This window comes from Miniopterus natalensis, chromosome 5 (assembly GCF_054644295.1).
Source record: "Miniopterus natalensis isolate mMinNat1 chromosome 5, mMinNat1.hap1, whole genome shotgun sequence".
In the NCBI taxonomy this organism is placed as follows: Eukaryota; Metazoa; Chordata; class Mammalia; order Chiroptera; family Miniopteridae; genus Miniopterus; species Miniopterus natalensis.
The window spans coordinates 22,991,858-23,011,566 of NC_142085.1; the positions used below are offsets into that span (position 1 = coordinate 22,991,858).

The 19,709-nt window shown below is 42.7% G+C and overlaps 1 protein-coding gene across 1 annotated transcript in view; it reads right to left on the reverse strand.

The window, feature by feature from the left end:
* The window catches only part of CILK1 (ciliogenesis associated kinase 1), a 34,039-nt gene extending 14,358 nt beyond the window's left edge, over nt 1-19,681 (reverse strand). Inside the window, exons 1-6 of the mRNA XM_016198050.2 lie at nt 19,581-19,681; nt 16,122-16,176; nt 11,460-11,581; nt 10,414-10,493; nt 1,923-2,055; nt 837-1,008 (exon numbers count right to left, since the gene is read on the reverse strand). Coding sequence (XP_016053536.1) covers nt 837-1,008; nt 1,923-2,055; nt 10,414-10,493; nt 11,460-11,581; nt 16,122-16,176; nt 19,581-19,681 — 663 coding nt within the window. The remainder of the gene's footprint in view (nt 1-836; nt 1,009-1,922; nt 2,056-10,413; nt 10,494-11,459; nt 11,582-16,121; nt 16,177-19,580) is intronic.
* Between the last annotated feature and the right edge of the window lie 28 nt (nt 19,682-19,709).

The window sequence follows — 19,709 nt, forward strand, 5'->3', positions numbered from 1 at the left end:
AAAGAGTGACACCCCAGACAGGGAAGGGGAGCACGGCCCCGTCTGTGACGGCAGCAGCGGACTCCAAGGACGAGAGCCATGTGAGAGATGCTGTGCAGCGACAGTCAACAGGGTTTAAGGACCCACGGCCTGGGTGAGGGGAAGGGGCGTGAGGGAAAGACACTCGGCCTCAAGGCTGGGGCTCTGGGATTACGATGGGACCACAGACACAAATGGGGAATGAAAGAAGGGAGCTGGTTGGGGGAAACACAGAGCAGCCTGGTGCACCTTAAACCTGCACCACGCTGTGTGTCAACTACATCTCAGTACAACTGAAAGAAAAAGCAAATAAGCAGTGATGATATAAAACAATAAAATGCATAAATAAATAATTCAGAAGTATAAAAAGTGAACTAAAATACTGAACACCACATGTAAGGTAAGAAGTGCGCAGAACATCCAGTGTGTTCGTGTTCTTTGGGAGAAGTTTTTAAAAAGGCAAATTGTCAGGCATGTTGAGTCCGAGGTGATGGGGAGGGCGTCTGGAGAAAATTCCAGAGATAAACATGTGAATGGAGGTATAAAGGAGGGAGGTGAGGGCTACAGGTTACATTCTGAATAGCTCGTAAGTGCTGTAGCCATGAGAACAGAGAAACTCTGCAAGGGAGGTGGGGTGCCCTGGCGGGCAGAGCAGGGGCCAGGCCGATTTCTTCCTGAGAGAGGAGGGAGCCAGGGCCGTGTCTGAGAACGGGGGCGTGGAGGTTACTGAGGTTGAGAGAGAGACTCCAGAAGGAGCAGGGCCAGCAGTGATCACGGAGCCAGTGCTACACAGGGCGGAGGCCAGGGAGCTGGCTTACCTTTTTTGGGGTCCCCAGGACTTGGCAAATTTTGAAGATTGTGTCGATCTCACTGGCCCCAGGGAAGAGTGGCCTGAGTGTATACACCTCGGCCATGATGCAGCCCACAGCCCAGATGTCGATGGGGGAGCTGTAGTTGGTGGACCTCAGGAGCACTTCTGGAGCCCTGTACCTGGAGGGGCAAAGGGGAGCTGCCTGTTACTGCTCCCTCTGGCCAGAGTACATTAAATACACCATCAATTCACAGTGAGGATTTACAAATTTCCATTTTCTGTCTAGCTCAGTGTGGTACGTGCAGGCGTCGAGACTGGCAACTGCTGCGGCTGCCGTCAGAAAGCAGTGTTTCTATCCTACGGTATTTTCTATTGCGTCGCCTATTTTCCTCTCCACAGCCTCTTTGAGAAACACAGAGAGCGAGAATAAAAGCGAGGGAAAGAGAGATTGAGAGAGAAGAGTAGAAAGAGAGAGAAAACGTAAAACTTGTTGTCTGTAGACTACTTCTTGGTTGTGGCCAACTGCTTAAATCAAATTCTTAGGGCCCGAAAGCTTTTTAAAAAAAAATTTATTTTTTGATTTTAGAGAGTGAGAGGAAGGGAGAGAGGAAGACACAGTGAGGGAGAGAGAGAGAGAAAGGCATTGATTTGCTGTTCCACTAATTTATGCAGTCATTGGCTGATTCTTATATGAGCCCTAACCAGGAATCGAACCCACAACCTTGGTGTATCCAGACAATGCTCTAACCAACTGAGCTACCCAACCAGGGCCTGAAAGTTTTAATAATAGCAATAAATCTGGTTAGTCAGACAAGTCTTTGGAGAATCTTTTACATAACTCTTTTAGTAAACGGTCTTTAGGAAGGTCTATAAAATATTATTTATATTATGGAAAAGCATAATGGATTTCCTTTAAAACATTATTTACAACACAAGCTTTTAAACCCTGTGCAAGGCCAACATACACATATGTTTTCAATCACCTGTTTCTCTTAGTGAAAAGTTAATGTTTGTGACATTAATATTATCCTCAACGTAATGATATATTTTTAAGGAAATGTAATTAAGTAATTTTAAAGAAAATGGTAACCACCATCTGGTAGATACATAATCTGTGTACGGAGGTCTTGATCGGATTTCTCGGGCCAATCCAAAGTCTGCAATTTTCACAAGTTCTGGTCCCATGCAGAGCAGGTTTTCGGGCTTTAAGTCCCGGTGGAAGAAGCCTGGAGAGACAGTGGAGAAGGAATCAGATGTGAGCTCGCTTCTGCATCACCCTTTGCAGCTATATTGCCCGTTTCATAACAGCTGTAATTTGAATTATAATTCAGGTATGACACTGAGGACTCTATATATTCATCTTTTGGACTGGTCAAAGGACTTCATTCATTTCCCTTTGATGAATTCAAAATGTAAAATTATTCCAAAGTTGATCTTCACAACTTTGTTCCAAGAGAGAAAACTTCTTTTAAAATGTCAAAACTCAGTTATGGGCTGAGAAAACTGCAAAAAGAAATTGTCATTCAAGTAAAAAATATCATTTCAAAGACAAGTTTTATGGGTACTGAGAATTTATACCACAATTACGGAAACACAATTACGAGTTTTGTTCAAGAAACAAGGGATTTATGAATGTGACTTACTCATAGCTAGATTCTGGTGTGTGTTGCAACAGATGTTTAAATGTTAAACACTACTTTGCCTAATGAAGAAGTAGAGGTGCAGCTGTACAGCGGCAGCTCACGTCGTGAAAGGCAAAGAAAACTCATCACAGGGGAAGCTGGTCTGGGCTACAGCAAAGCTTTGGGGGTGCATGCAGGAGATAGTAAACATGCCAACCTTTCGGGTGCACTCGGACACCCACTGATCAGCTATATATGCCCAGAATCCCCCCACTTATGGAGAGCATTGCTGACATAAACTTCATTGTATGTGACCCTAAATCTCAATGGAACACCCAGACTGGAAATACAACTCCGTTAATGCTGCTAATGGTATTATTATGTGCTATCATTACCAATGTTGTGAAAGTTAGGTTCTAACTAGTATATTATGGAAGAAATTAACAGCCATCACTGAAGATCCACACAACTCCTCAACTATCTCTATGCTGGTAATGTTCAAATCTACATCTCCAATTGCCTCCTCTACCCCTCTCTAGGCCGATGCCCCTAATGACAGCAGCTGAATGTCACCGTCATCCCACATTGACTTGTCCCAAACCATCTCTCCTTCTTGAACCTTGATAAGATACCCAGATGCCTCATAGTTAGATTGGATCCATCTAACTTTCCCTAGAAAGCCATGGAACTGTCACATTTTTCATCAAAATACCTCCTATCTGTCCTTCGTGCCCTTTCTCACTGGCCCCTCCCAAATCCTAGCTCTCGCAGCCCATCCCTGCTCTGCCACTTTCTAGCAGGCCGTCCTCACTGCAGCTTGTCTGGATTACCACACTTCCTGATCATTCAAACACTGTCTTTCCCTTGTCACTGTCCCATCACAAACACACACAACAAAACCTTCCATGGCTCCTTTTTAAATTACTTAACAAGCCTGAACTTTCAGTCTATCAAGAGAGAGAAAATTATTTCCCAATAGTTACCACCGATATGTGTAAAGTGTGCTCTAATCAGGGAAAATTCCTCATTTTCCTTAGGTTCCCTGTATTTATTCCCTTTCACAATGTTGTACCCTTGTACTTTTCGTCTGTATCAATCCCAATCTTTGTCTTTCTTTAAGGCTTGCTTTGAGTTTCCCTTCCTCCACGAAGCCATTCTAATGTGTTAGCATTCATTCATTCATTCATTCATTCATTCATTCTACCAATAAATATTCAAGGAGGGCCCACTCCATGCCAGGCACTGGGTTAGGCTCTGTGGATTCAGAAGCAACCCAAATGGTCATGGTTTTTGCCTTGGTGGATGTCATAGGCCCTCTCCTATAAACTTGAGCAGAGTGCTATCATTTTCAGGTACGTTAAGCCGCTCTCACTAATCAGATGTAGCACTTTACAGGTAGAGGCCATGGTTATAATTCTTCTTAATGTCTAATGCAGTGGCAGAGCACAGTGGCCTCATAATATGTTCTTGCTGATTGGCCAAGGACTTGAATAGGTTTCTAGAAAATGTGAAGCAACTTAATGGTGAAAACAGACCTGTGCCAAGTAGGTAGGGGCGACAGAGAGCAGACTAGGGCTGTTGGGAGGGGGGAGGAAGGAGGCCTCACAAGACAGCAGCTGAGAACTGAGAGAGAAGAGCAATGACCCTGATGCAGTGTGGGAGACACTGAGGGCTCAGAGTGGGAAGTCCTCATCACAGAGGGCATTCCAGCAGGACTAAATCTACATGTCAAGGTCATTTTCCAAAACCCTCTCTGTTCTAGAGGATGAGGTGGGTGACTGTAATGTGGTTATAAGTGAAAAACGCACTAGGTGTCATGTATCACAGAAAGCAACATGTTTTAATAAAAGGACACTCCTCTCTGTTCATTCTGACACCAGGGCTTAGTACTAGGTGAAGTTCCACATGGGTAGTATTATGACACAGTGATGTCTGTAAGGTGAAAGGCTGGTTGAGATGGACAGAGTATAATAACAGAGCCTAAAACCCAGTACACATAGAAGGGCTGAAGGTACAGAAGTGATCGCATGCATTCAAGAGGGCCTCAGGAGAGAAGAGAAAGTGCTTCCTTCCACCAATGAGATGCTTCTGTTTTCCATAATCCAAGCCACTGAGGTCAAAGGAATCAGACCTGGGTTAGACCAGAGACAGGTACAGTGAATTTCCTACTTGTACAGCGTATGTATATGTATATATATGACTGTTTATATGTAAATATGGGTATAGAAAGAAAAAAATATATATATATATCCCCATTGCTTTATTCTTTATCCTGCCATTGTACTAATATATACCTAATGGCTTTCCTCATACCAATTCCTGAAGTATCCTAACCAAATTAAGAGTAAATTAAACCTAAATTATAGGAAGAACCAAACTTGAGGCTGTCAACACAACAAATTCAAACAGTAATTCAGTATTAGTCAAAAATGGCCTTTAAAATGAAAGAGTTTCTGATGAGGGCAAGTTTAAATGGCTTATTCTCGGCCTAATTAAATAAAGATGATCAGCGCCCACCAGAGTGGGCGAGGTCCATTCTAAGTGACTGTGTAACTGAGTCACTATGTTTGGACCCTCTGTTCTTCAGAGCAGCATCCAGCTCCCAGAAGGCCTGACTGCATGCTCCCATCTTGGAACTGACTTAGGAAGCTGAAAATGCACAAACGATTGTTAGAGAGGGGCCTTTCATCAGTGCATCCAGGATCCTATGGGCCCTGAAGATATGCGAACAATGAGACCATGGTCTCTCTTCCTAAAAACTCAGAGCATTAAAAACACCCAGTGAGAAATGAAATGGTAGCCATTGTTTTCTTACTGAACAGATGGGAAAAGTGAATCATGGTTGGTGGGTGAATTATTCATAATCCTACCAATAAATGTGCCACAGCTGTTACACTAGGGAGCTCTGCTCTGTCCCTCTCAGTTCACACAGCTAATCTAGATTTTTGGTTCTGGTCTTCTCGTGTCCAGATTGGGTGAAATTATTATTTCTAAACTTATGTGGCATTTATCTTATAATGAGTCATTTGTGCTCCAGCTCCCAAGCCTCACTGCCACCATCTCTAACACCCACCTCAACAGACTTGCATCTTCTGTTCAGTTCATCCCACCACATCGGCTTGTGCTCAGATACACATGTTCTTGCACTCCAGGCCTTGTACCTGGCTTCCACCCTGGGTCATGCTCCCATAAATGTGGACTACTTCCTCCTGTCAGTCAAGCTTTATTCTCTCCCTCACTGCTAACTCGTCTTTAATTCTACTTCCACAGAGAACATGTGCACTAATGAAGTGAGGAGAGCGAAGATTCTGGTTCCCAATATGTCCCTCTAAAGCAGCTTTCTCTTCTATGGATCATACTTCAGGCCCCAAATAAACAACCAGAGGGAACATGGTTAGGAAAAAAATTAATTGCAAACAGGCTCTTAAAATTGGCTGGTGAAAACTGTATCTGTCAGTTGACATATGTTGTCTGTTATACTATATTTGAGTATGAGCCTTTATAACTAGAAACATTTATGAACATGTCTGTGGAATCTAGCCCTCTGTTCTTTTCATTACTGAATAATAATAATAGCAATAGATATTATTAGCCTTATGCCCAGGAGCTCTATTCCTTGGTAATTGGAAGTATAAGACCCTCGTGTCATGTACATTTACTTCTCATCTCCATTTTAACAAAATATTGCTATTTCCGCATGAGAGGCAATGCTGCGTAGTGGTTAAGTGTGCAGACCAATCAGATTGCCTGATTTCAAATCCCAGTTCTGTTCACTGGCTGGCAAATCACTCACTCTCTCTGTGCCTCACTCCCCTCATCTGTAAAATGGGGGAATAACAGCATCTACCTCGTGAGGTTGTTTTGCAGGATATCAAGGTGTTAATATTTGCAGAGCTTTTAGAGCAGCACTTAGCAATCGGTACCTTGCAAGAGCTTGTTATTAGTGGTATGAGTCCTCGCATTTTCTCTTGCCAACAACCTGGTAAAGTGGACAGGCAGACACGGCTCCATTTTTGCAGGTAAGAATCAAGGCTCGTGAGGCTAGTGCTGTGGCCCTCCACCTGTGTGGAGGTGGAGCTAAGCTCTGATCTGATTCCTGGCAGGGTCATTCTGTGATGTGTGCATGGGGACTTGTAACAAGAGTCCACTTCTCCCTCTGCACTTCCGATTCACAGTGCAAACCCTTACAGCTGGGTCATTCAGGGGTCGTGCAACAGCCAACTGCTTCTAACATAAGAACCTTCCTGTTCAAAACTGTTTGGCTTTCATAATTCCAGAGCAGCCCTTCAGTTTAATTTCAGGGTATCCCACGTCAGTCGAATACCAGAGGGATTTTCTCTTTCATCCTGGCAGAAAATGTGTTGGGCTTACTTTTCACTAAGAACCCTGAGGCAAGGAAACCATCAAGCCACAAAGGCGTCTTTCTTCCCTCTGCACATTCTGTTAATGACGAGCCTGATACGAATATATGGAAATAACCAGAGAGTATTTAAACACTATGAATTTATACAGCACACCTTCCTGAGATGGAAGGTATAATTTCACAGATATTACTGAACTTAAACCTACAATGTTTTTACAAAGAGAGCCATGAAAACAGCAACACACAGGCCAAGGGCTGACTCAGGGCCATGTGCACGAAGACAGTGCTGACACACAGAAGCAGAGAACCACTTCTAGGGGCAAAACACTGTTCCCCAAGCCACCTAATGCACTTCTGATTATGGGCATGGATAAGTGTGAGCCGAATATTTGTAAGAGCAGGTTAAAGATAAAACACAGCGTGCATTAATTATTTAATTCCCTCAAAGCACATGTGCTCTGACACTGCTCAGTCGGCCCCAAGCAGGATGGCGTTTTTAGTCCCTGTGTGGGGAAAGTGCTCAGCGACATGGACCATGGCCATAGCAACTACCCGCAGTGCTCCACTCCCCTCTCGGAGGAGCCCACTCCCCAGGGGCAGAGCGCCTCTCACAGTGAGAACGAGGACAGGGAGGAGCCTGAAGCTAAGGCAGATCTGTGATGTGCTTTAGCTTATTGTTCTTCCATTACTGGAGAAAAGAAATAATATGGAGTTACATGTGCGCCTAACCAAAGTCAAGTCAATACCATATAAATACCATGAAAAAGTTTCCCCAAATCCTTTATCAATGAAAATGAGGTAGGACCTATAAAATTAATATCGATACAATTATTTTCGCTATTTTCTTAACCTCTTACTCTCTTGATAGCTTTGAGGACAGGTTTTTCTAGTGAAGCGGAGCAAATGGACACAAGTATCTGAGCTAATCTCTGCTCTACCACCTTACTACAGCGGAGCCTTTGGCAGGTCTTTAAACCTCTCTAAACCTCTTTGGAAGGAACAGATACCACCTATCTTTTCTACTTGAGAAACTGGCATGGAAATAAAGTGACAGAGGAAATGTTAGTAAGTTATAACTAGAACTGGGCACTTAACAGCTGGGGAAAGTGTCAAGAAGTTCTGTTAATAGCACTGGTGCTGGGGTCATAAAGTAAAGGTGGTCTGACCTTCCCAATAAACTGAGCGTCCCACATACAACCGGAGCGGCTAAGGCCACTGACAGTGCAGAGTTCTAAAAAGCCGTTTTGACACAATAGTATACGGATGCTAAATTATTGGACACAAATATGTATTGTGTGTGCACACATATATGTGCATTTGCGTGTGTGTACGTGTGGATGGGGGAGGAGTGTATATGTAGATACATGCACATGTGGATACGTGTACATGTCGACGTGGATGCACATGTACAAGGGTACATGTGTGTATTCATTTGATGGGTTAGGTAGAGACGTGGATAGAAGGCTACATGCTCTTTCTGGCAACAAATATCTGAGTCTCATGACAATAGCAAACGAAGAGAAAGCCAAAGAATATTAACTTTCTTTTAGGTCCCATTCAGTTTCCAGCACTGAGCAAGTAGCCCAAGCAACTTAGATGCTATGACTGGTCCCTACTTGAAAATATTCTAGTTGACCTTTCTCTTTTGAGAATCTCTTTGATTTCTTCTCATTTCTATTTTCCTGGGCTCTTAAATCTAGTAAGTGACTCTTTTCTCCCTGTTTGTCCCTAATGTCTTACTATAAGGTTTTTGTGTTTTGCAAACTCACACCACCCCTTGCGCGTTCTGGTGACTACAGGCTAAAGTGCTAGCTGTATCACCGTCAGCAGAATTGGACACGCCTTTACTAAAAACTTCTTTTACTAGTATTGGTTCACAGTTTGACTCAATCTTTCAATTTCTTGCTGTTTACTCAGCATGTGCCTGAGGCTGACAAGGATTTGCACAGATAGCCTCTGTCTGTAGTTTGCCTTTCATTTAGTCTCTGTGAGAGGCTACTTAGGGTTTAAAACACAGGCTGGGAACAATCCCAGATAGACGGTGTCACAGGCTGTGGCAAGATGTCTTTTCTACTCACTACCAATTTGTGTCAAATCTGAACTGACTGTATTATCAAAGGGTTTCCATCCAGTTTCCTTACTGGGTAATGAAACTCATTTGTTGGTACAATATTTGCAATGGCAACGATATCCTTAGACTGGGAGTGAGTGGATTGCTGCCAGTGCAAGATCGGCTGCTTTACCCATCTGCATATATATTAAAGTGACTTCAAATGACCTCCTGAGGCGCCTCCTGGCTCTACTGCTGAACCTGTCCCATAGCTCTTATTCACTAGAAGGTATCGATCCAACCTCAGGTGGGTTGCGTCCAGTTAGTAACAAAGACTAATAATGTCCCAGGTACTTGCTGTTAAATATAACCTCAAATTCATTACTACTCGATATTTTTCAAAAGCTCAGATAAAAAGAATAATAGTGGTAGATGATTTCCTGAAGGGTATAGAGTCATCCATTCTTCTAGATACTCTAAATCTTTCCTAACCAGGCCATCCCTAAAGTGAATTATCCTGGGCCGCAGTAGCTGTTTTCTCTGAGCAGGTGATATAACTGGCCTATATTGAGGGATATGACATGAAACTTCCCCATGTAACCTGTCACTGGGTTTCCCATGAAGTCACATTACACACTGTCCCCTCTATAAGGACACATAAGAGAACCTCTCTGGTCTCAGTACCAAGAATAGCTCTGCTTCTCTTGGGCAAATGGACTGTTTTACCTCGGGGAAACTATATAGGTAGTAATCAGTGACGTTTCACATTCTGCACTGTCAGAAAACAAGCTCAGAATGAATCTGTGGCCTGCTTCTTCTACCTGAGTAAAGCATGCTGATATGCATTTTGCGGATTAACCTCACCCCTGGTTACAGCCATAGCTTGTTTTGCCTTTGCCTTTTTCTTTCGTTGCTAATTCTTCATTCATTTTATTTTCCTGCATTGCATAAATTTTGTTCGACTATTTTTGAACCCCTTTGAACAAACTGAAATATAAATACATTGAGAAAATGAGATCAGTGTTAGTGAGTGGGTTAAACATAATGTGAAACTTCTCTGAATTCTTGTTTTAGGTTTCTCATTAATACACCAGTTAATGGGCATGAATAATTTTAGATCTATAACTAACATGCTTAATGTTAAAGCCTAAAGAATAAGAATACGCAGACATGAGAAAGAATGAAGGGTATTCAGAAATCAGGTAATGGAGATAACATATTCCAAAATCCACTGTCAGCCTCTCGACTCTCCAACCTTTTCTTTTCTTTTTTCTTTTTTTTTTTAAATATATCTTTATTGATTTCAGAAAGAGGAAAGGAGAGGGAGAAAGAGAGACAGAAACATCAATGATGAGAGTCATTGATCGAGCCTGCAACCCGGGCATGTGCCCTGGCCAGGAATCGAACCCTGATCTCCTAGATCCTAGTTCTATGCTCAACCGCTGAGCTACGCCCAGCTGGGCTCTCCAACCTTTTCTGGGAATCAACTACAAAAGACAGTGATGCTTCCTACATCCACCTGATGACAACATTAATCCAAATCACCTACCATGTTTGTGAATAAATGCAAGTCCTTGCAGTATCTGAAACATGATGTTCCTTACAGCAGACTCAGGAAACAACTTATTTCTGTATGGAGCAGAGGGGGCAGAAAGTTATAAATCCAGATTTACAGATGAAAAAGGGATTTGTTTGGGTTATAATAGTAAGAACTTATGAAAACATTTGCTCACATGCTAATTTGATCAGATTCTTTTATAATAAAGAGCAAAGAAAAATAACCATTTATCCATACAAGAGGGCCACCTTATACACACCAAATATATTCAGTTGTGTTACAAAGAAGCAATGATGAAATATTTTATAGTAAACCCCCCAACAAAATTTCTTCTAATGTAGCATTTAAAAATCTCCTCTCTCCATAATATAAGCTAATACTTTTTAAGATTTTAATGGGGAAAATTTGAGGCTTTATGGCATGTAGGAGATAATAACATTTCCCCCTCCTGGTTGGGGAAACCATGCAGCTTCATTGCTCTTATTGACAATGAAGACAATACTTGTTTACTGAAATCGCTCAGAGGGAGGCTGTGAATGGCTTTCATCTGCCACCAAGAAAATGTGCCCAAGAGGTCCTATGGTTCACTTTTAAGGTTCATAGTACCATAGCAGGTAAGTTTTTATCAGTCTCTTCTGCTCAGAGCGCAAGCCCCTGAACACTGTGGCAAGAAAGGAACTGAAATAAACCCAGAGGTTTTCGATGGAGATCTCAAAATGAATGAAATTGTTACACCCCTGACTTGTAGTTGCTCTGCCCACATGTGCCTGTGGGAACGGAGAACCGCAGAATATCTGTCAAATATCTGAGCTTCTTTGGATGAGTAACCCATTAAAACATGAAAACAGCTTCACTGAAACTAGCTTCTATGAAGCTGCCACAAGGCCTCCCAAGTAGGAATGAGGGTCGGGCCCCTCATCTGATGGGCAGCTTCAAATAGCGAAGCCTAAGGAACCTGACTGAAAAAAGCAAAAGCAGAAAGAAAACACATCCACTTTGCAATATTTATTTCTAAGATCATGAAAAACAAGCCATACCTTTCTTTAATGAGCTGGTAAAGATTTTCCTTCATGTACTCAAAGATAAAATAAAGATGATCGTTTTCCCTGATAACTTCTTTCAATTTTACTATATTGGCATGGTTGAGCTTCTTTAAAGACTGAAAAGCGAGGAAGAAAAACAAAAACTTAAGGAGAATCTATTGTTGAAAAAGTAATCCCATGTAGACTTAGGAAGAAATACCTAATTCTAAAACCACAGCAATACCATAATTCATATCTTAACAATTTCATAAATGTCATTTCTATGAAATCGATAACAACTTTACATGAAAAAACTATCTTGATTAACTGACTGGAAGATAAATGCTTGACCTTAACTGATATTTCTTGTGCCACCAGTACCAGGCAGTGGGCCAGGGCTAGCTTAGGCGCATTCCATCCAGATAATAGAATTCATGCCTGGGAAGTGGAGACGGGCATCAATGGGAAGATCTGAGCTTTTGAGTGCAGGCACGCTCGTTTTATCAAGCTTCACTGTACTGTGCTTCACAGATGTTGCAGTTTTTACAAATGGAAGTGAAGAGTCTCCACCAGCAAAAAGATTAGAACTTGCTTTATTGCGGTGATCTGGAACTGAACCCACAATATGTCTGGGGTATGCCTGTGTTGGAAAAGGCAGCTGCTTTGGGGCAAGATCCCCAGTTAACAGTCTGCAGACATTAGGAACAAGAAATTGTTCAAAGAGAGGCCAATAGCTTGATTCTGTCAACTTCCATCCAGTTCAAGGGTGTCTATGCTGTGAGTCCTGAAGGAGAGGGGCAAGGAAGAGAAACCTCTGGAAAGACTCTGAAGTGATATGGGAGAAATATCTCTACTTCCAGGAACAGCAAAGGCAATACAAGTCAGGCACAAGCAACAAGAGGGTGACTCATAAAACGCTGCATGACCGTATTATTCCACCTCGCGTATATGCAGTTTTCCTCTCCCGGGAACATCCACGTGAGTGCGGCCACGTGCAAACCATTTTTTCTTGCCTCATTAGTTCTGTCGATGGTGAGCAGCAATCCTGTTCACGTGTGACAACCAGCGATACCCAACCGCTGCTCTGCTCACTAGATGACTAGAATTTTATAGACTGGCTCCTTCCAGGGTCACTCTGGTTAGTGGGATGAGCCTTGTCATTCAAAAAGCCTCTTCCTCCCAGAGAATCGGGTCCAATAATAAACACTGCAAAGCCCTCTTTATCTCTGAATGTCCTGGAAAGAGCATCCCTTTTATAGACACGCGCAATGCCTGAAGATGAAAATGCTAACGCTGACATCCGAATCTGGAAGGACACTCAGTAATAAGGCACCCCAGGGATCACAGCTTGGGAATGTGCAATATGATCGAGTTATTTCAAGCAGCTGGGAAGAGAGAGGACTATGCCAGCAAGTGAGAACAAATAAGACTCTCTGGAGCCTCTTCCCTGAAAGGCGAGCTCCTGCCAACACGTGTCTCTGGCAGGAAATACTCAGCTGTTTTGTCCAAATGGACAGATCCTTCTAGAATGACCCCACTGGGCTGATTACTTCTTTCAGTTGGGTTGGATTCCTGGTTCTCCATGAGTAACAAAAACAAATATTGCTTAACTTGTAAGTAGCATTCACTGGAATCCCGTGGCCTGCAGCTATCTTTTCTGCCAGTTTCTTTAGAATGCAACCCACACAATGGCTGAGATGTCAGTGGGTGAGCAGCAAATTTGTCCAGAGGAAAATGAAGTAAATTTTTAAAATTTTCAAGAAGAGAATTCTAGGCAAGGAGTAGGGTACCTTTTGCTGTCCCCAAGGCTAAGAGTGGCTCGCAGCTCTGGTTTCTAAGTGAGGCTCATGAGCAAGTTAAAGCCTGTATTAGTTTAATATAAAAAGAATAATTTTGTGTGGAGGACTTCATGTGACTCATTTTACAGAGATATGTTTCCAGGAAGAAGGCATCTTATTTTTGGCTCCGGAGAGGTCTACAAAGGAGAGGAAGAGGCAGGACAGCTGTATCAATGCAGAGAAGCAGATTAAACCTGGGTGAGCAATCCAAGTAGGGACCATTTATCCCTGTGCATGAAGCTTCTTAATTATTAACAAAACTACAGTAAGTCCTCACTTAACGTCATCAATAGGTTCTTGGAACTGCAGTGAAACAATGTGTAAAGAAACCAATCGTGTCATAGGCTAATTGATATCAATGTTATAACGAAAAGATGTTGACTGAAAGGACATTATTTGAGAACCTGATGTACAATGTACTGGGCCCAAAAAATACCCTGGGCATAAGACACAGCGTCTGCCCTTCAGAGGCGAGCAACCTAATTTGGAAGAGAGAACAAAATATATGTAAAACAATGAAGAAGACTGTATTAATGACAGAGACAAGGAACATCAGAGATACTTCAAGAGGGAGTAATTACTAAACTCTTAGTGAGTATCATTTGAATTTGATTTTAAGGAACAGTAACACCTAGACAACTCAGTGAGCGGGAAGGGGTGTGTTGGGAGGGGAGACCTCACAGGCAAGGGAGTGAGAATGGACTGGCATTCTCTGTCTGAGAAATAAAAATTGCCCCAGTTGGGTTCTAAAGCTCATCCGGAAGACTTTAAAGAGAAGTGGGCAGGGAAGACACTGTTTGGATGCTAGATGGATACCCACTGAAGCCTTCACACAAACCTGGGTTTGAAACCAAACTTTGTGGCTTCAAGCTGTGTTTACCTCAAGCAAGTTACTCAGTCTGGGCCTCAGCTGTTCTCATGAGCAAACTCAAGATACTAACACCTTCCACTTCAGGCACTTGTGGGGATAAAACAGTAGACAGTGTATGAGCAGTTGAATGTCACGGAGATCATTCCGGCAGCACACAGGGTGGATGAGATGTGTGGAAAGTGGGATCACACAAGCCACCTGCAAGGAGCTGTGGTTTCTGGGTAAATGATCATTAACAGAAGGGGGAGCAAATATGAACAGCACTGGGGGATGCAGACATTCTAGAAAATTCAGGCACTGATATCCACTGAGCAGCTAGATATAGGAGCCTGCAGCAGGGGTGGGCAAACTTTTCTCCAAAGGGACAGGCAGTAAATATTTTAGGCTCTCTAGGCTACCATATGGTCTCTGCTGCAACTACTCAACTTTGTCATTGTAGCATGAAGTCAGCCACAAACAATATGCAAACAAACAGACATGGTTGTGTTCCAACAAAATTTTACTTACAAAAATGCAATATGGGCCATTTATTAATCCCTGGTCTAATGCATAGGAAAGACAAAAGATTTGATGAGACTGCTGAAGCAAGGGGGTTGAATGAAATTGCTCAGTAGAGTCAGAGCAAAGAAAAAAATGCTAAGAACAGAATGAGAGAAATTGCCAATATTTAAGGGGTGAACCATAGAAAAAATGGTGAAAGGCAAGAAAGAGGTAGGACAGCTAAGAAAAAGCAGTCACACAGCCCTAGGAGAGGAGAAGAAGTGGTCAACAGCATCCAACCCTGCAGACAAGAAAGCACCTGAGAAAATCATCCTGGACTTGGCTACTGGTGACTTTAAGGGAGCAGCTTCTATAGCAGAGAGAGATGCCTGACTCAAGTCAGTGTAAAGTCAATGGTAGGTGGGAAATGATGGCAACAGGAGTTGGTTGGAAGGTAAGGAAAGGAAAGGGGTGGGAGCTCAAGGGGAGAGAGGGCTACGGCTGATTAGAGAAAATGGTAGGCACATTTACAGATTGAAGAGAAGGAGTCACTGGAAAGAAAGAGTTTAAAGAAATGGGAAGGTTCACCAGAGCCAAAAGGTGAGAGCAACTCATGTCCCTCAACAGATGAGTGGATAAGCAAAATATGGTATATTCATACAGTGAAATATGATTCAGCCTTAAAAAAGAAGGAAATTCTAACACATGCTACAACTGGATGAACCTTGAAGACATTGTGCTAAGTGAAATAAGCCAGTCACAAAGAGATAACACAGGCATACCTTGGAGATACTGCAGGTTTGGTTCTAAACTACCTTAATGAGTGAATATTGCAATGAAGTGAGTTGGAGTGTCCTGCCTTCAATTGTACAAAATGCAACATCTGTGAAGCACAATAAGTGAAGCACAATAAAACGAGGTCTGCCTGCACTATACGATTTCACTTATATGAGATATTAAGAGTAGTCAAATTCATAAAGACAGAAAGTAGAATGGTGGTTGCTAGGGGCTAGGTATAAGGGGTCATCGGGGGTTACTGTTTAATGGGTACAGACTTCCATTTTGCATGAAAAGAGTTCTAGAGATAGATGGTGATGTGGTTGTAAAACAATAGGAATATATTTAATATCACAGAACTATATACACTTAAAAATTGGTTAAGGTGGTACCTGGGCCAGTGTGGCTCAGTTGGCTGGGTGTAGTACCATGCACATCCTGGTCAGGGCACATGCCCAGGTTGTGGGCTTGATCCCCAGAAGGGGGCATGCAGGAGGCAGCCAATTAATGTTTTGCTATCACATCTATGTTTCTCTTTGTCTCTCCCTCTCTCTTCCTCTCTCTAAAAATCAATAAAAAATCTTTTTTAAAAATTGGTAAGGTGGTAAATTTTTTTTAAGATGTCTTTATTGATTTCAGAGAGAGGAAGGGAAAGGGGGGGAGGGAAGGAAGGAGAGAGAGAGAAAGAGAGAGAGAAACATTAATACATACCTTAACCTCCCGAAGGTTCATGCATTCCTCCCAGGAATAAAACTTCCTTTTCATTCTAAAAGAGAAGAGAGAAACAAATAGTATGCTTACTCCCAGTCACAGGCTAAACTTTTTTTTTAATGTTTTCATTCTGAACCTAATGAATCGTGCTTAAAACTGGTTTTCATTTCTATCAAATATTATACTATCCAAAACAGCATTTATTTTAAAATCTGGCAATCAATCCTGTCACCAAATTTTCCAGCAAGGTGGTGCAGTGTAGTACAGAGAGGCCTGGGCTGCTATCCTGCTCTATCACTAATCAGCTAACCTTGCCGTGGAGGGAGCCCCTCATTCTTATTTTATCTAAACCAGGGCTGTCCAATAGAACTTTCTGTTTCACTGGAAATGTTCTGCCTGTCTAGGATGGTCACTGCTAGACACATGTGGCCACTGAGCACTTGGAATGTGGCTAGTTCAACATAGGAACTGAATTCTTAGTTAAATTTACATTTCAATACCACAGATGGATACTTGCTACCATGTTAGACAACACGGTTCTAGACACGCCAATACAGAGGTTGGCAAGCTATGTCCTAGGGGCAACTCCACTCCCCATCAGTTTCTGTAAAGCTCATAAGCTAAGATGGCATTTATATTTTTAAATAGTTGGGATTAAAAAAAATCAAAAGAATATTTTATGACATGTGAAAATTATCTGAAATTGAATGTCAGTTTCCATATATGAAGTTTTGTTGGCATACAGCCACACTCATTCATCTATACATGGTCTCTGACTGCTTTCACACCACAACAACGGCAGAGCTGAGTTGTGACAGGGACCATATGGACTGCAAAGTCTGAAATATTTACTGTCTGGCTCATTACAGAAAAAGTTTTCCAATCCCTGGTTTGGAGCTTGCGGGTGAGAAAGGGAAGCCTATTAGCTAACCAGAAACCCAGGTGTCAAGGTTCTCTCTTCCATTACATTTGAATCACATTGTTTCATCTGAATCTTACAGCTGCTCTGTGAAACAGATGGGACAGGTGGGGAAACTAAGGAACAGAGAAGTAACTCGATTTCCCAAAGTCTCATGGCTGGCTAAGAACAGACAAACTTCTGACACCTCACTCTGACACTCTACCCTCGATGTCACACTGTCTCCTGGTGGAGTGATCAATTTTTTCATTCATGCCCCAAATATTACTTAGCCCCTCCTATGCAGCAGGGGCTTTGTCAGACACTGGAGATACAATGATGAGAGAGACATCCCTCACAGGACTGACACTGTAGCAGAAAGGCAGGTAATTCATCACTTTCTGTAGTAAGTGCCAGGAAGGAGAGGCACAGGGCATTGTCGGGAGTGGACCTCAAGGCGATCCAATGTAGTCTGAAACATTCCCCTAGGGAGGTGATATTTCAACCAAAACCTGAAGGATGAGCAGAACTGAGTCTGGTAGGAAGGTGGAAGAGGGAATATCATGTGAAGGCTTGGGGCAGAAAGGTATCTGGTGAGTTCAAGAAGCTGAAAGACCAGAGAGGCCAGAACAAAGTTGGCAAGGGGCAGTGATAGGAGATACGGCTGAAGAAAACAGGCGGGGGCTGAATGAGGCAGCTATTTGTAGGTCATGTTAAAAATTAGAGGCTTGATCCTAAAACTGGTAGGAAGACACTGAAAGCTGTCTTAGTTTGAGTTCCCCTGAAAGCAGACCCCAAGGCAAGGATTCAGGTGCAGGTAGTTTATTTGGGAGGCGATTCTAGGAAGCCTGTCAAAACAAGGAGCAGAGAAACTGGGAACAGAGGTAGGAAATCCATTAAGGGTGCATTCCTGAGCTGATGCCAAGGTGGGCAACTGGGGCTTAGTCCTGCTGGGAACCTTCTCAGGAACTGACTGTGTAGAGGGCATGCTGGTTGAGAGTCTCCTGCGTGTACCAGCGGTGGGATGCTGCTGGTGGGTAGGACACTGTACACCATAGTGCCCTTAAGTCAGGTGGGACAAAAAGGTATGATAGGGCAGCAGGGACACAAAGAATATTTGTCACAAATGGTTTTAGACAATTAGATTCATTAGTTTAAAATAACCTCTTCAAACTGGAATGGATGGGGGTAAGAATGGAAGCCAGGGACCTTACAGAAGAAATTATTCCAGGAGTAGAGGTGGTAAGTGATAATGGGTTGACAGGGAGGTTAGCAGTGGAACACAGAGAAGTAGGTGGATCAGATAAATATTGAGTAGAGTTGTCAGGACTAGATGACCAATGACAGAGCATATGAAGGGAAGTCAGGAAGACTCCCAGGTTTTGAGGGGAGAGTAGCGTCATTTATCAAGATAGGGAATACTAGAGAAGAAGCAGGTTGAGAGCAAAAGCAGAATATGTGGGACATAAGTTCAGGTTTAGATATGATGAATTTGAAGTGTCTATAGGACATCTGACCGAATGGAGATGCTGAGAAGGCAACTGAATATAAATGGGTGTGGCAGACACTCTCCAAAAGGGCCTCCAAAGACCCCCCATCTCCTGGTACTCACAACCTGGTATAACCTGCTCTCCTTCAATGACTTGCTTCTAACCAAAAGAATATAGCAATTTGAGAGGATGTCACTTCCATAATTAGTTTTAAAAAACACAAAAAGATGTGACTTCCATCTTGGTAGAAGACTCTCATTGCCTTCTTTGCTCCATGTCTTGATGAAGTTGCTGTGTTGTGAGCTGCTGTTTGGAGAGGCCCATGTGACAAGGAACTCAGGGCAGGCTCCAGTCAAAAGCCAGCCAGGAACCGAGGCCCTCAGTCTTTCAACCCAGGCAGTACTGAATGCTGCCCACAATCATGTGAGTGAGCTTGGAACTAGATCCTTCCCCAATCCAGCTTTAGATGAGACCCCAGCATTGGCCAATACCTTGACTGCAGCCTCACGAGAGACCCTAAAGCAGAGAATTCAACTACGCCAGGCCCAGACTCCTGAGCCACTAGAACTGTGAAATAGTTGTTTTAAACCACTCATTCTTGGGGTCAACTTTTACACAGCAACAGATAACTAATACAATGAGTCTGAACTTATAATGCAAAGGCAAGTGGGGTCGGGGGAACAGGACAGTAGTCACCAGACCACCACATGTGTAAATGACCCAAATTGAGTCACTTAATTTCTCAGAGTTTCAGTTTCCTTTCCTATGAAATAATATTTATTAAACTGCTCGTTATTACCTCACAAGAGGAGAAAACAAGTTGAAAAGTTACTAATGCTATATGCAAAGTAGCAAATCCAAAATGGGAATGTTTAAGACCTTGAACATGAGCATTCCAGAGTCGACAATCATCTAACCCAAAGAAGTCAATGTCTAAGGTTTTTCTCCATGCTTCCCACGCACTCCCCTTTTCAAAATTTTCAAAAACAAGGAATGAAGAGGGCAGAGTTAAAATGCTGTTGACAATGGATAGTTGGGGATGCATTCATGAGAGTGAAGGAGAAAACTTACTTTTTAATAGCAATCAGTTCCCCAGACTCGATGCTTTTTCCCAGCAGGACGGAACCGTAGGTTCCATCCCCGAGCTGCTTGATTGTTGTGTATCTATTCATGGTGTGCCCGCTCAGGCCCGACACTCAT